Genomic DNA, 17,719 nt, shown 5'->3' with positions numbered 1-17,719 from the left:
CATGGGATGATGCATCTTTCTAATCGTGCCTTCCTCCTTGATTACATTAAAGTTTCTCCTCCTTTTGTTTCTCCTCCTGTCTGCAGCCAGAGGAGTTGGAGGCGCTCCATTCTCACACGTTCCGGGTGAAGACGTTCAAGAAGACCAAGCACTGCAGCGTCTGTAAACAGAACATCGTGGAGGACGGACTTGTCTGCAGAGGCAAGTTAAATCTGTGACCAAGGAGTGTTTTTTTTCTTAACCCTAATGGTAAAAACTCCCACATTCTCAGACTGTGGTGCAGAACCAGCTTAGTTATGGTACTAGAGTGAAGAAACGGAGCATGTCCAGTGGTAAACAGCAGAGTTTGAGGTGAGCAGACTGACCTTCGCGCTGCTTGTTCAGATGACACAGCTGCAGAGGGGTCTCAGGGAAATGGCGTCCTGCTCAGAGCAGACGGCAGTTTAACAAAGACAGCTGGGACAGTGAAGGAGATGTCTGTCCCAGCATCCCTCAGAGGTCGTCCCAGGCCGGGTGGGGGTCGGCTGACAGGTCCGTCAGCAGACAGCAGAGGGCAGGAGAAGCTTGAGGGAGGCTGTAGGTCAACAGCTTTTCATTTCCTTAATGGAGTGAAATAAAGAGGCTTTGTTGTCGAACTGCATGTAGTTCACGGTGAAAGTGTTCTTCCAGCACTTTCTTCTCTTCCAGTTCTAAAAATTTCCAGAACTTTTCATGGGAGTTCTGCTATTTTCACTCATATTTGTTTACGCTCTGGCCTATTTTTAAAGCTCATTTTGGCCTTCAACATCTGTGGCTGCCATTTTGGCTTCCATCACTTGATTTAAAAAAAAGTTTCTTTAAAGATCCAGTTCTAAGATGCTTATACCTACTGGGGTTGCAAGGGATGCAGGTGCCTATCTCCATTTGTCTACATGCGAGAGGCGGGGTCCACCCTGGACCGGTCGCCAGTCTATCACAGGGCAACACAGAGACAAACAGGACAGACTATTCACACTCACGCCTAAGGAGAATTTAGAGAGGCCAATGGACCTAACAGTCAAGTTTTTGGACTGTGGGAGGAAGCCGGAGTACCCGGAGAGAACCCATGCATGCACAGGGAGAACATGCAAACTCCATGCAGAAAGACCCCGGGCCTGGAATTGAAACTGGAACCTTCTTGCTGCAAGGCAGCAGTGCTACCCTCTGCGTCACTGTGGAGCGCAGTAAAATAGTCATATTCTGAATTTCGTTTACCGTAGATTTAAAGCAAAAAAGCTAGTTTACTTGTTAACTTGTTTGATTAACTTGAAGATGATTGGCTCATTTTTTTTTAATTAGTTGACTATTCAAAAATCAGTTTCCCCCCAGATTGATCAATTTTTATTTTTTTTCAAATAAAGCTTTAGTTTTTACTTTAATAGTTAAACCAGAAAGCTGTTTTGTTTATGTTGTTTCAGTTAAGTTTTTATTATAACAACTGAAAGAGAAGGACCACTTCTGTCCTGGGCTGCGCTCTGGAGTCTGTGGAGGAAGTGGCTGTGAGGAGGGTGCTCTCCAAGCTTACATCCATCATGGACAACATCATTTTTTAAATATGCTGTCTTTAAATGGTATCATTAATTACATTAAATATAAATTTGCTCCACCAACAATATTCCCGAAGCTCAGCTGACTGAAAATCCAGCCTGCAGGATATGGGCTGCTGAAGAATGATGCATCTCTCAGATCTCAGCTGGATTTTCTTTTATTTTTTTATCTGTTTCTTAAAAACAGCAAAATAAAAAACTAAATCACTTCCAGAGATTCCAGAAGGTCCAACTTCATGAGCTGGTCAAGGTTTGAAACCTTCAACCATCTGCTGAAGGTTTCCTGTTTTTCAAATTAGAAACACTTTGACTTTCTGTTGCATAAAGCCTCCTGCAGCCATTTCTGCCCTGCTGTGTCCTCCACATAGACCGACACCAAACTGGAGAACCTGTGACTGTCTATGCACATGATGTTGTTGTGGAAATGCCTGTTTTTCACACAGATACTGCAGCATGAAGCTAAAGCTTACGGAAATGACTGGATGTGTGCTTTGGCACCCGGGTTCAGTTGTGTTTTTGGAGTGGCAGTGGTGGGGGGGCAGCTCTCGTTTCAAAGCGGATGCAGGGTCGGCCTGGGTACGAAGCCCAAAAAACCCCAGAGGGTTTTTTTCTCCATAGATGGACTCATTTTTTAACACAAAAGCTTTCATAGTAAAAACTACAGTAACTGTAATATGGTCTGTTTTTTTATTATTATACGTAAATCAAGCTTTTTTAACAGAACCATGTTGAGGTTCTAGAGTCGGTCTAGAAGTGTAGCATTCATTTACTGAACATAGAAAAGCTTCTAAAACCCCTCTAATGCTGCTCAGAACCAGAATAAACCCAATAAAGGAACCTCTCCAGCCGTGTGTTTTCTGACCACAATAAGCGACGGTCCATTTCACGGTAAGGGACGGTCATCCTGTTCTAAAAATAAACCTGACTGTTTCTGCCAACTCGTCTGGACTAAACGCTCCCTACCCAGACACGGTCGCTGTAGTGTTCCCATAAAGTGCTACAGGAGGCCATCGTCTGTACGAAGTGATTTATGGGGGAAGTAAAGCAGCACGACGAGCGTGCACTGAGCTTTACGCTGATTTAATTTACTCCGTTAATATTCCCCCTGCTGGATCTGGGTTTGTCCATTAGTCTGGGTAAATCCACTGCCTGTGAGTGTGGAGGGGACATATTTATGAGGACACAAACCAAAGAACTGTGCGGGGCTCTCTGCAGAGGCAGCCGGCAGACACTTTCTTTTAGTTTGCTCTGATTCTTGTTTGCTGGCAAAAAACCGCTGCAGATCTGTGGCTGCTGTTACCTTACCAGGTACAGTAAATGGAAAGGTTTTCAGCTGCTGCCTGAAGAGATGCTGAGTCACTGGTTGCTATGGTGATTTGCAAACAGCAAGGAGGTAGAGATGGATACTGTTATTTTAAGGTAAATTAGTCTAACTGATCCCCGCTTTTGTGCTGTTAATATTTGGGGCTGATTCTCTGAGCAGATAGTGCTTCTATTCTTCCTCCATTTACATGATAAAAATTACACAAAGATAGCAAATAGGTCTCAATTTAATCCCCCCCCCCCCCCCCCCCCAAAAAAAAAAAAAAATGAAATGAAACATTGATAATTATTAGCAAAAGCATTAGAGTGGCACTGCATGCACTCCACATTATATCAAGGCATGGCTGCTGAATGCACTCATGAATCAGCCAATTCATGCACCTATTGGCAGATACCGATAAAGGAAAAAAAAAAAGAAAAGCTAATATTAGCCAAAAATATCATCTGATTTCTTTATCGGTCTATCTACAATGGCAATAACTGGTGCAATTGAATATTTGCAAATACCCAGTATTGCAAATTAATACCCAGTGCAATAGCTAAATACTCATATATATAATGTAAATTCCCTCTCAAAATAACTCTGTATAATAATCCTGCTTAAAAAAAAAGAAAGACTTCAGCATATATATATATATATATATATGCTCTTGTCCATCTATGTCTTGTTCCAGTAGCCAATTTGTGTCATCAAGTTGCCCTGGTTCCCTAGCAACTGACGCGGATCTTGTTAACCCGTTGTATTTGCTGTTTCACTCATGCCTGAGGTAGGCCAGTAAGCACTAAGGACCTTGCCTAAGGGTCCACCTGGATGTCCATGCCGGGATTCGGACTCACGATCACCTGTACCGTAGTCGTCGGTGTTACCTACTGAGCTATCCAGTTGCTCTGGAGGTTCTACTTAGAAACTGGGAGAGTGGCTACAGCAGATTCCAGGTAAAACATCAGAGGTTTCTGTCCAGAAGAGCGCAGTCCTAGGAACAGCTAAGATACTGCGCAGAACCCTCAAACTCCCAGGCCTCTGGTAGAGGACCCGAGCTTGAGGATGACACATACCACCCCACGAGGTGTGAGAAAACAGTTTTATATATATAATTTCAAACTCATGTCTTGAGGATTATGGAACAAATATGAATAACAGAGGAAGATAACCTGAAAAATTAATAGCTGCTCCCTCACTGGTAGCTGCATATCTGTGGTAATAAGTCTTTTATTATGGAGGATAGTTGAGCCACTCTGCTCTGAAGGATTGGTTCAATTAATGAACAATGGTGGGTTTCCCAGCATCAACGACCTGTTTAAAATATTTTAAACAGATCTCAGTCTAAACTTTGACTAGGCCAGTCCAAAGCCTGTTTTGTGTGCTTTTCTTTTATTTTAATTTAATTTCAGACTTGCTGTAGTCCTTTTAATCTTTTTCTGCTTCTTGATCCAAATAGGACGGAGTCTTAAGTGTGACTGTAGAACAATCAACTTCAGGATTGTCAGAGTACATGGCGTCATCGGTTATGGCAGATTAGCCAGCAGCAAACTATCCCCAGATCATCACATTACCCCCACCATGCTTTACTGAAGGAACTGCGTTCTATTTATGAAACTGTTTGTTTTGCTCTTGATGTAACAGGACTCACTTCTTTGTTAAAGGTCCACATTTGTCTTGTTGGTCAACAGAATGTTTCCCCAAATAAGATAAATAGGATGTTTTTAGGCATATATGAGACTATGAGAAGAGAATGAGTCTGTTTTGCATGGTGTTTTGGGTCAGCAGTGTTATTTAGGCCATGACTCTCCTCATACTGTTGAATCGTGACCTTCTATGACTGAGGCAGTGAGGCCTGCAGAGCTGTACATGTTCCTCTGGGTTCTCATGATGTGTGACTTCCTAGATGAGGCGCTAATGTTCTTTTGGAGGAATTTGGGTCAGCTGGCCTTTCCTGGAAAGATTCTTCACTGCTTCAGACGTGGAAACGGCATTGATTTTTTTCTGAGGCCTGTTGGATCAGACCACACTGAGTCTGAAGATCAGGAAAAGCCAACAGCAGCAGCAGGTCAGGAGATGTTCTGCAGTAATTCAGACCTGTCTAAACTGATGGATGACCTCATATTTAATCTGTTAACGCTAACATTTTATTTCAGATTCTTCAGCCTACTTCATGTTGTCATGGTGGTTCTATATCTTGAATCTGCTGTTCAGGGAACAACCAGGCCTGGGTGAGATCGGTTGTTTCAAACTAAAAATGGTTTAATCCCAGTGGATTTATGCTTTAACTAGAGGAGATAAATTATTTCCAGCTTTTAATTTGGAAAAATTTTCCCCCTTTTAATTGAAAAAGAAAATCTTTTTTATCCTCACCTCCTATTATTATTTGCTCTAATTTGAAAAAAGAACACATAATGAAAACAAAACAAAAACAAACATGAAGTTGCATGAGCAAAGTGCAGAAAAAGGTTCTTCTTGGTAAATCCCTCAACGTTCTGGAGGAGAGGAGAGAAGTTCTTCTCTTCATGCTCAGCTCTGCAGAGACCCTGATTTCTGCCTGCATTGTTGACCTTTGATGAAAATGTTACAGGATTGTTCAGAGGCTGCAGTTTTCCATCGCTCCCCTGCTGTGATCCGACCCGGACTTTGTGACGTTGATCCCGCTCCAGCTGCTTCCTGCCTTTCTTCCCACATCAGCAGAAATAAAATGGTGCTGACGTCCACGTCTGACTGTCAGCCAGGTGCTGAAGGAGCTGAAGGTTTCCGCCGAATGTTTGAATCTTCCCACTTCTGATCACCAACAGCCTGCAGTCACGTGGTTCTGGATAACAGGAGAACTTTCTCCTTCCTTCCCTCCGTGTCTTCGGCTGTTGCCAGGAGACCCAGTGTTGGGAGGTTTAACAAAAGCATGTTGACGCAGGTTCGGACCACGTTTTTCCACTTTAAATAAATGTAGTGGAGTATTTCAGGAGAACGAGCCCCAAGGCAGGAACTAACTTTTATGTTCCGCCTTTGTGGCGCCGGACAATCGAGCGTGAACGGATCTGTTGTTCTTTGATAAAGGTTAAAGAAAAGGTCAGAAACTGCTGCATATGTTCTGATGCTCCTTAAAATCATGAAGTTTCCTGTTCAAAACTGAGTCTACTCCTGAATAAATGTCTCATCTGGAGAAGTCTGCAAAGACTCAGAGATGATGTCCTCTGAGGTCGTCCATCTGCAAAGCTTCAGAATGACAGGTTATCATGCAGCTGGTATCCAGCAGAACCCAGTGAGGCTGGAAACATTCTGACACGAGTCCGGAGTGATTTTAAAATTAACCTAGAAAATTAGCAGCACTCAGGAGGAGATGAGCAGAGATCATTAGAGAGCTTCTGCTGATCAGGATCTGGCTCCTGATATATGATTAGACTGGGATCATATACTGGTGACTGTCTGGCTTCATGATGCAGGCAAAGGAGGGACTGGGCCACCTGCTGGATGGTTTGAAGTACTACAGCATCTGATCAGCTTAAATACATTTAGTTTACAAAAAAGACTCTCAGAGGGTAAAAAACTACTGCAGAACACCTCCTGACCTGCTGCTGCTGTTGGGTTTTCTGTGTCTTCAGAAAATCATAGCTGGTTCTGAGTGCTACAGGTTGCCATACATGGGGAGGACTGGGATGAGTGTGGGGTTTGCATCATGTAAGGAAATCTGTGTGGATGCACCAACATGTTCTGCAAACCCTGATGCCTGCAGCGTCTGTCGGGACAACGCTTCCTGCCTCAGAAATACTTCAAGAACAGTTTGAGGTTCACAAAAACAATTGAAGGTGCTGCACTGAAGCCCTTTAAAATCTACTAACTTTATTTTTGCTCTGTCTGGTTGAAAAGCTCAGGATGTCCGATGCATCTGTAACTGAACCCTCCTTAAAATATTTTGGTTTATTTATTGGGAATTTCTAAATAATTTTCCATGTATTTTGCTGGAGTTTTGGTCCAGATCTCCAGCTTTGGTCTTCAGTTACATCAGATTTGTTTGAACTTCAGGACAAAAACCCTGCAGGTTGTTTTTTCAGCCTCGGCCTGCTGTACCCGCTTCCTGCATGTTTCACATGTTTCTGTTCAGCACACCTGATTAAACTGATGGTTGACTTCCGGGCTGCTACAGAACGCGATGACAAGCCTCTGTATCAGAGCGGGAACGGTGAAACATGCAGAGCACAACACGCCCGGGACCGATTCTCACATCCAAGACAAAATTTCCTGAATGTTACTCCGGTTATGAAAGAAATTCTGCAATATTAATAGAAAAAAACTTTCTAAACCTGCTGTGAAAATCATCAGAAAAGACTTAATACACCTCCTATCTGCCTTTTAATATCATGTTTTGCATCGGCTCATTTATAAAAACAGAGGAATGTTCGGAACGTGTGCAACAGATCTAAATGTTTTTCCTCTCCACTGTCGCTACAAGCATGCTTAGTGTGAGGGATTGCATTTGGGTCAATGAGTCAATGCAATCAACTGGTTTTCCTTAGATGGAAAACATTGACTCAATTTGACTGTTTGATCTGGTTGAACTGTAAAGTGCTTTGAGATGACATGTGTTAATTGGCTCTATAGAAATAAACTGAATTGAATATGTAAATATCTGGGATCTGAAGCTGCTACAGTAGAAAACTTTTCTTGTGGTCTATTGTTAAAAAGAGGTGTTTCCAAATTTCTCCAGACTCAACGGGAACTAAAAAAGAAAAAGAAAAAAGCTTTAGTTTTTAGAAGAATAACGGAGTTGATGATAAGAAGCAAAAGAAGTATTTTGTGGTATTTCCGCCTTGTTGGGAAAATCTGAATCATGAAGGACAAATTATTCTAAAAGCTTCTGTTTATTTATCCAGCCATGAATCATCCCTTAAAACCTGGAGCTTCACCTTTCAGTTCAGCTCCTTTATTTATGCCGGGCAACAGCAAAACCTGCAGAATAAAACCCACCTCTAGGCATTCATGTGATGTTTTTAACCTTCATCCAGTTGGTTCAGAGGACGAGATGAAGATTTAAACAGTTAGCCCACCTGCTCTGAGGAGCATGTTTCATTCTAAACATAAAAAAAATCCTCATTGTTGTTTTCTTCCCTGAAGCCATTAGATTTCCTGCTCAAATACCAGTTTTTTCCATCCTTCTGACAGCCAGCATGTAATTTTTATTTATTCACTTTTGAAACATTTGATTTCATCACTGTTGCTATAAATCCTTTGGTTTTTAAGTCATGAGATCGACTCTAAAAGGTCACAGGTCTGAGGAAAAAGGATAACTCAGTGTGGCCACCAGGTGGCAGCAGAGACATAGGTTTGGATGATCTGCTTCATGTTCCTGTTGCTGTTTTTCCCTCTAAGTTTCCCACAACCTTCCTCCTGAACTCATGCAGGTTGTTTAATCAGTGTGTCAGATTTGTTGTATTAAAACATGAGGGGCGTGTGTGTGTGTTTGTGTGTGTGTGAGCAGCTGTTTAAACAAACCCAGCAGCCGCAGTGACACACATGCAAACCAGACAGAAACAGTAAGCAAACAGGAGTTGTCTGTTTTGTCAGGAAGATGCAAACACATGACAAATCCTCGCGGTGATTCCATGAGAATCCTCTCTTGTCCTGGAGGGATCTTGCACGTTGGGAAAGCTGCAGCCGCTGGATGAAGGTTGGGCGTTTCCTGCTGAAATCCAACCCAGGCCAGGATTAGAGCCACCTGGGGAGGGGGGCAGAACGCGTGGGCTGGGAGATGACAGCCCTTGTATGAGTCAGACGACAGATCGGAATGACTGAATGGCGATAATTATGGACATTAATACCAATGTTCTCAGAAACTGAAGCCGGTGCAGCAGAAGGTTTGGTGTCGGACAAAGTGAAGAAACTCATAAAAGGAGGGAAATTCTCTGAGGCTCAGGTTGGAAATGGTGAAACAGACCACATATCTCAGCTGTTTATCGTCTGTTTGCTTCACGTCTCACATGGACTTAAACTATTCTGTCTGGACTTGTGCGATGTCTGCTGTTCTGTTCACAGTTTTATCCAGTTAATATTTTAATCGTTCATCATAAAACAGTACAACAACAGCCAGAGACGGAGAGCAGCAGCCAGAGGTTGATCACGGAATAAAAAGGTGTGTCGTCACACAACAGCAAGATGTAAAGACATCAGGCAGGCCCTTGGAGTAGCAGCAGCTGCTGCTTCTCTGTCCAGAAAGGTTATCAGGTCCTTTTCAGAAGGCCATCGGTCTGTAAAGGGAAAGATTATTAAAACATGTCTGACCAAGAGAGAATGTCTCAGCAAATTCAGGCCAAAGTTCAGAGAATAACGCTCAGAGAAATGACCAAAACAAGAAGTTCTGCAATCAAATGTGAGTCCTTCTGTTTGACTCTAGGGCAGGGGTAACCAATTAAAAATCAGCTGGGTCTGAATAAAGAAAATCAACAACCAGTAAAGGTCAGAAGACATTTTTAATTATAATCTATTATTTTAAACTGCATATAACACTGAAATAAAATAAGGTGTTTATGCATCTGTGTTATACATTGATTTATTATACATTGCTGCCTCTTGGCCAGGACTCCCTTGAAAATGAGGTTTTTAATCTCAATGGGATTTTTTTTTTCCTGGTTAAATAAAAAATTAAATTAAATAACATTTTTAAATAAAAAAATATATATATATTTAAAAACACAACATTTTTCCATACATAGACAATTTCCTGATTCACTTTTTGTCAAAAACACCTGAACTGACCTTTTTTTTTCTTTCTTCTTTTTTCTGGCTTAATCTTCACAGTGGGCTTTATGCTGCCCTGCAAGGCTTTAAACCTGGGTTTGAATGGACACTAAGCCATTCTCAAGCACAAATCAAGGTGCTCATTTTGAGCCTGGATCCATATTTATTTTTGATTCTGTTCATGGTGGAGAATCCTGCTTCACAGCAGCAGATTGAGCCAAACATCCTCTAAATGTGCAAGGTCATCTTTGAGCACCATTTCACTTTTCTGTCACCAGTTCACCGCAGTTCTTCCAGGAGTCCAAACTTTCTCTGCTCTCTTTTTCTCATCGTCTTCTCCTTCTTTCCCATCGCCCGCCTCGCCACAGGTTTGCCTGCTGTGTCTAAAAGTGGCAGCAGCAGCAACCCAGACTGACAGCAGCTCATTGGATAATTTGCATCACTGTAGCCTCTCTGGAGGACTTTACCGTATTAACCGGAGAAGTGGCGCAAGTGACATTTAGACACTGTTGTCCAACAACATGCAGTAATTTATAAATATTTTAAACTAGTTTGGATCCAGATTAGCCAGCAGGTGAGTCCGGATCTGGACCCTGGTCCACTAATCCGTGACCTTTGCTCTAGAGGCTTGATCCAAACAGATTCATTAGCAGAACAAAACTGGTGGCCTACAAGAGAAGGATCACAGCATGGCGGTGGCCTAGTCAAAGTCTGGTTGAGTTGCTGTGGTCAGAAGGAAGAGGAGAGAAACTTCCGCAAACTCATTTGAACCAAAGTTAGATAGGTTGATCAAAAATTGATTGACAGTGATTAAAAAGAGGTGGAAGAAGAAAAAAATGGCTTTTTTCAGACTATTTAACCTTCATTTGTAATCATAAAGTTAAAAGTTTTTGTAGTTTTTCTTGACATAAAAAGCTCCTGACTCAAAGGATGACAAGTGTTTTTGAATCTGAACAGGTAGCCTACAAAACCAACATTACAGTACATTGGATTTGGTACCGCTCTTTCTGCTTGGAAAAGAGTTTAACAGAAATCTGCTCGTTTCCATGTACTTCCATCAAACAGCAGCGGTTGGCCCTGATAGGCGGCTGCTGATGTGGTGTTTACACTCCGTGTGCTCACGTGTCGTACCCTGTGTGTAGAAGGAAAAGGAAACAGAGGAAACTGGACTGGGGAAAGTGGGAGGGGAGGAAGAGGAAGCTGTGGAGCCCCGCCCTCTGATTGTGTTCTGTGGTCCAGCCCAGCCCGGTGGGACAAAATGCTCCTTCTAGGAGAACAGGGGAAGGAAGCTCACCTCAAACCCTCTATAAGACCAGATGTGAGATACAAACATGCCCCTCGTCATCTTCAGCCCAACTCCAAGCTTTCTAAAACACTCTCCCCTCCACAGATGTCTTTCCTCCAACATCATCTGTCCTGATGTTCTCCTCATCCTTATTTCACGTTCTCCCCGCCCTCTGTTTGTTCTCCAAAGCCCTGACTTCCTAAGAAGGTAACGTCCAATGCCAGCTCAGAGTGCTGCTCCTTTCTCACCCAATATGGAAGTCCTGGCTTTTCCTCCCATGTGGCCCTGGAGTGATGTTTACCAGGGCCTCCTGCGCGCAGGGAGCGGCTCGGTCGGACTTCTGGAGCTTATCATGCAGATGGACAAGCAGGCTTGTGTTTCACACACAGAGAGCGTTCCAGTGTGACTTATTTCACAGCGAGCGTGTCAGACGGACTGTAAACAGCCGTCAGACGCGGCTCACATGTCTACTGTACAGATGGAAAACAAAGCCTGCTGAAGGAAAACAGTTGGAGGGAAAGGGAAAGTACGACTGATAGAAGAAATAACAGAAAGTGAACGAAGCATTTGTTGGATCCATGTCTTTATCTGAGACTTACTGCATGGTTCTGGAGGGGATCAAGGTCCAGAAGTCCTCATGAAAGCCCGTAGTTCTGGTATTAGTTTGTAAATCCCAAAGTTAATATATGATGGAGATCTTTATAAGAATTGTTATTTTCTGCTAACCTAAGTCCCTTGGAAAAGAAATGCTGTCCTGTCTTATAAATGCCCTTAATCTACATTCATCTCCGTAGAGAACATATATTTTTTTACCTTTTAAAGTCCAGTTTTTGCGATTTTAATTAATTTAGTGAGTTTTTTCAATTTAATTAATCTAGGGGTCTATTAATCAGAGTCTGGGGACTTAAAAGATTAAACTGAATCAAATTATTTTTCACTTTTTTGGTTCAAAGTCATTAAAAATTCAAAATAGTTTACCTTCTACAATGTGTGAATCATACTTTTGCAGAAAAAAACAGCTTGTCATTGGAAAAAAAAAACACAAAACAATGAAGGAAGAATAAAAGCAAAAATAATCTAGTGGTTGTGCTTTAAAATGGGTTTTTAATAGGATTTATTGCAGAAATATTAACGTTTGCTTTAAAGAAGGAGAACTAACCATTTAAAAGAGAAAATTTAAATTATAAGCAATATGCATCAAAAAATTTAAATAAAGACCAAATATTCAGAGACCCCAAAGGGGTTAAAGGTTATTATGTAGAGGAGAGAGTAATTTGTAGAATTTGGTGAAAAACATGAAGGAAGCTAGAGGAGAAAAGAGGAGTTTTGAAAAAGGAGGAAACAAAATGATCTTTGTAGGAAATTAAGACAAAGGAGAAAGAAAAAAACCCAGAGGGTTGGACTACCTGATGAAAATCTTCATATTTGGACATATTCTCCTTTTCCCAGTTCATTAGAATAAACAAAATTCAATCAGTTATGTAACTTAATGAGTCAGAAAACTTCCACTGTGGAAAGGGAGACATTTCTGCATTAAAAAGTTGCTCTGCCGGGACGGGCATCACTTCTATAAGAGGATTGTTTTAAATGATGGTAAAACGTTGACACTAATAACCAGTTAGGCTCCATGTGCTCAGAATAACATCAGACATGATATTCCTGGGTTCCTGAAACCTTTACAGTAAAACCTGTCTTATTACTCCGGTCTTCACGGAGCTGATGAAGCTGGGAACCGGCTCACACTGCAGGTCTTGGTGCCGTTTCACGGTGCCACCCACATTCAGAGGCCTCTAATTACCAAGCAGTAAAAGTCCAACGTTAACCCCACATACAAGCATCATTCTACGTGTTCGGAAATAGAACCCAAACGGGCTGTGATGTAATTACACATCGGGAAGAGAAGCTTCCCACTGTCTCCACTTCCTGCTCGTTTACACTGTTTATTTCTGAAATGTAGGTTAAATCCGGTTTGCATTGGATATTGAAGTATTCGCACCGCTTTAACTTTTCACAAACTGTATTTTATTTAGAGGAAACTTCAGGACTGCATTATGATTCTAGACGGCGTCATAAAGGAAGGAACACAGCGGACAGGTTGGGGAGAAAGTGCTGGAACGATTTAAATCAGGATTTAAATATCTTTCAAAGCTCTGTTTAATCTATGACCTGCTCATTAGGGGAGGCTGCACCGACTGCAGACCTGAAAAGACATCGACGTCCCCCCCAAACCAAAAGGAGAACTTAAATCAGATCAGCAGCCAAAAGGTCAAAGGAGCTGTGGAGACTAACAGCTGATAGATGTGACATCCACAAACAGGGGCCTTCCTGTTTCCTATAAGTCATGTAGGAGGCTCTGCAGTCAAACATGGTGGTGGCAGCATCATCCTGTGGGAATACCTTTTGTTCATCAGGAACAGGAGAGCTGGTTGGAGTTTTTGGGAGGACGGATGAAGCTAAATCCAGACGATCCCGTTAGAACGAGAAAAGCTGTTAGAAGCTGCAGGGGACCTTTAACTGGGCTGCAGGTTCACATTTAATGTGGATTACAGAATATCCACATTAAATATTTAAAGATAGGAGATGCATTAGCCAAAAGCAGATACGTGTTAGAATGGTCTAGTTAAAGTCCAGACAGAAATCAAAAATATGCTGAGATGTTATCTGAATATAAATCCAAGCTGCACTTCATTTCTTTCTTCTTTTTTATTTTATTTCTAAGAAACTTTTAATAACTATGAATTCAGTTTTTTCTCTTTACTAATGGAGAACTTTTTTCCTCCCTCACATAAGTTCATTAAAAAAAAACCTCAGAGGTTTGTGATTTTAATGCAACAGTAAGAGACCAGGTTAATGCTTTTTGTCCTGAAAATCTAGTGTCAATATTTCTTATATTTATTTATTTCCTTATCAAAAAATAGTTTAGCTTTAAATAAGTTAGCTTTTTTCCAGCAGAACTATCTCAGTAATGTCCCTGCATCCCTTTCCTAACATTTAATCACTTACAGATTACATGCATAATATTTATCTGCTACTTAAAGATATTGTAGCTGGACTGCAGAATGTGTCTCTGCTCAGGAAGAATAACACATTACAGTACATAAGGTGTAGAACCTTCCAGGAAAAGCATACAGCGATCCCGTTAATCCGGAAAGCCGACACCTCGGCCTGCTGGGTCGTGTTTTCGGTTCTCAGTCCTTCCAGAGGATCTGACCCTTATGAGCTTCTGGTCCAGGTTTGCTCCTTTGTTGACCCGCAGTGAGAAACTGCTGTAAAATAATACCAAATTCATTTAAAAACAATGTAATTTATCTTGATTTTTTCACTTAATTTTTTCTCTTTAATTCAGGCTGTGATACTTAAAATGATCCCATCCTGGAAAAGCAGGATTTTCCAGTAGAGAGCCAGGAATCTTATGAGCACTGATGTTTTCATTCCTGTTTTCTTTCCATTTAAATTCACAGCTCCAGGCGTGTGGTGCTGAAACCAGCCTAAAGGTGCAAAAGTTCAGCATCGGGGCTCTTTCAGTAAAAAGCTTCTTCGTTTGTTTGTTAAACCTAATCCATGATCCAGTGTGGTTCCGGTTTCTCCTTTCGAGCAGGGAGTTCGTGATGTGGGGCAGTTCCAGCTGACTGTGACCACAGAGCAAACACAGTTGGCCGGTTTGGAGCCTTTTCTTGCCACCTAACGGCTCCTCGGTGACTCATTCTGCACAACGTGGGGGAGATGTTTCCTGAACTGTGGAGTTAATTCTGCTTTCTCTCTTTCTGTTTTCTCCAGTGTGCCGAGTTGCGTGCCACAAGAAATGTGAAGCAAAGGTAAGAGATCAGAACAATCTTCAGCAGTTCACACCATTTCTGCATTTCTTTAAAAGCACATTTTATGTTTGTTTGGGTATTTTATGTCAGAGCTGCTGTTGAAGCTGGGGTCAGCTTCCTTTTAGGGAATGTAAATGCAGACATGGAGGGGGGGGAGTTTATGTTTCTGGGGAGAAATGAAAATGTTAGGAATGTCTAAACAAGTGCTCAATGTACCAGAATATGTTTACATTGGATGAGCTTCTGCATCTTGGAGATCATCCCAAGTCTAAAAATAAAGACCTTTGGATGAAGCTGAAAAAGTGTCCTGTTAAAAAGCAGGAACGGGGGCAGGTTGTGGGAGAGACGTGGGGAATGCTGTTCATATTCACCAAGCTGATTGCTTGGTGAATATGAACATATAGTTTCCATCTTGGCTTTAAAGCTGGGCTCTCACCCAAAGGCGTCTCTCATACACACCTCGGCACACACCCTTCATCTGGTATCCATCAGTTAAATAGCTTCTTGTTGCCAGCTTTGCCCACTTTCTGTTTTACTCGCAGGAAATGCCAGAGGTGCAGAGTAGATGGGCTTGACTGCTCTATGACTGGGGCGGGGGGGTTACTTGACTGATCTGTAATATCTGTTCACCAAATTTCTGTCGCAAAGAGACATTTCTCTCATTTCTACAATATCAGGCATCAGGACATGACCATGAGTTGATCTTTTATATCAGTTTCTACGATCATTTAGATGTTTTCCGAAAACACAAACCAAATCCAAAATGTCAGTATTTATTAAAGCCAGACAAAGCCAGTGTGTGGAAGTGTAGAAGTCTTTGCGAAAGAAGGAATTCAGCAGGAAGCATCCATGTGATCACTAATTTCTTTTTTCCATTTTTCTCAGGAGTGTATGGGTCAGGGATGGGGAAGTCATCTCCAAGTCATGTATTTGTTTTGCCCAGCCACTGAGCCAGGAGAATCCATTCTGCACAGGTTAAACCAGACTGGACTCACATGGTTCAGTGACTTGGAAGGTCAAATACATGTTGACTCCAGATCCCTAATCTCTGGTACAAATTTGATTGAATTTAACTCAAGCGTGGAACTAAATGAGCAGTTACCTTAGAGAGGCAGCCTTTGCCGCTCAGCAATATGGAACCTAAACATGTGTTATAAGGTCTTTAAAAACCTTGAGTCCATCAGACACAAGGTTAGAAAGAGGGATCTACCAAATAGCAACTTTTCATGAGTGGACGTCTTATCAGATTAAGACCTGGAGCTTCATTTCCAACTCTAGAGTCAGGTTGAAGTTATTTGGAGATGGGGGGGATACCCTTGAAGAGGTCTCCACTCTGCCACAGGACAACAACATATGACAAATGATCGTGCACACACCAGGCAAATAATATTCGACCTAAGAAATGCCTTTTGGACTCTGGGGAAAGCTGAACTATACAAAAAGAAGGCCTACGTTCACAGTGAGAGCATGCAAGATGCCTGCAGGAAAAACTTAGCCTCGTGAGACCATCCTGATCTCGCGAGCTTTCAAGGTTTCACTCGCAGATCAGTCTGGAGACTCTCCGTTAAAGAAAATTTGGAGCCGTTCACCAAACGAACGTCCAATCAGCGTTGGCTTTGAGGCGGGTTGAGGTGTGACGCAACGAGAAATGCGACAGTTCAGTCTAAAGAACATGGCGGCTTCAGCCGATGAAACTAGCGTTAGCGTGGCTATCGAGCAACTTGTATCGGAATTATGCAGTATTTCTTCACTGAAAGAAGAGCAAAACACTGCTCTGGAGGCTTTTGTCAGAGGAAAAGATGTTTTTGCTTTTCTCCCAACTGGTTTCGGCAAGAGTAGCCTGGCTTGTGGTTGTGTTTTCGTCGTCGCTCTGTTAGTACGTCACATGCTTCGTTGATCTGATTGGTTTATTTGGCCCGTCTATCACCAACATAGGCCAATCAGCTAACCAGTATTTTCGCCCCTTCCCAAAATTACTTCAACGGAAGGTTTCCAGATGGATATGTGGAGCAAATCCATCTGGCGGAGTCAGGTTAGGAAAAACCCAGGCTGGGATTTAAACCAGGAACACCTTGCTGCAAGTAAACTGTGCTACCAACTGCACTACTGCCCAGCTAGGCTTTTCAATTATAGCCTCACAATGTTAGAAACTATCTGAACAAAAGGTTAAAAAGCAAAAAGACATTGCACAGTTGGTTTTATTCACAACCAACCAGTATTTCACAAACCAAAAATGTACCAAATATGGTCCGGATTGGATGGTATTTTGGGTTTAAATTAAGCTGTTAATTTACCCAAACCTTACTGCAGCTGTTGAGCCCAAGAGACGTAGAGGGACTCCATTAAATCACTGGTCCTGACTTCGGTCCAGGCGCTCAGATTTTAATGCAGCTGAGATTGAGATCAAAGTGTGATGAATGGTGGAGCCCAGCACACACTTGCTGATAACGTTCAAGTTTCAGGAAGTCAGAGATCAAATTCGTGGGAGGAGCTGATGCCGATGTCCAGAATACACAAATCAGTGACTTTCCATCTCCAAAACCCACAGCAACAATTCCTTTTCTAAACATTTCAGCTGATATTTGTCATAGCTTTGGCAGGAAGTAATTTGCTACCAAGCATGAGATGAAAAACAAGGGAGTGACTGTGACAGGGTCAGGCGTGATGGCTATCGTCTCTTGGTCCAGACTGCAGTCAGGAGGGTTTAAAAAAAGAACAAAAAAACAAAACCAAAATAAAACAAAAGCATTTTAAATATAATCCAAAGCTGGGACACGTCTCTATAAATCATCTTCCTGATGGTGATACTTGCCTTAAATTTAACTTGTGAACTCCAAGCAAATGGCCAATCCAAGCCGTGTTTGTTCACAGCTGGATGTAAAAAATCTGTTAAACCTTGTTTGTAAAAATTCTCATCAGGGTGATGACAGAAATGAGCCAAAAACAGAAGCGGAGGGAACTGGGGCGTTTTTATCGGATGACAGGATGCAGGAAGTAAAACCTTGCAGGAATG

General features: G+C 42.0%; 1 protein-coding gene across 10 annotated transcripts in view; it reads left to right on the top strand.

The window, feature by feature from the left end:
- The window catches only part of tns1b (tensin 1b), a 184,041-nt gene that overhangs the window by 39,692 nt on the left and 126,630 nt on the right, over nt 1–17,719 (top strand). For all 10 annotated transcript variants that reach the window (XM_038300269.1, XM_038300268.1, XM_038300265.1 and 7 more), the window contains exons 2-3: nt 87–201; nt 14,669–14,706. In XM_038300269.1, coding sequence (XP_038156197.1) covers nt 87–201; nt 14,669–14,706 — 153 coding nt within the window. The remainder of the gene's footprint in view (nt 1–86; nt 202–14,668; nt 14,707–17,719) is intronic.

Source organism: Cyprinodon tularosa, unplaced genomic scaffold, assembly GCF_016077235.1.
Source record: "Cyprinodon tularosa strain WSP-4 unplaced genomic scaffold, ASM1607723v1 ctg444, whole genome shotgun sequence".
NCBI classification, from domain to species: Eukaryota; Metazoa; Chordata; class Actinopteri; order Cyprinodontiformes; family Cyprinodontidae; genus Cyprinodon; species Cyprinodon tularosa.
This window is presented reverse-complemented; position numbering and strand designations above follow the sequence as displayed.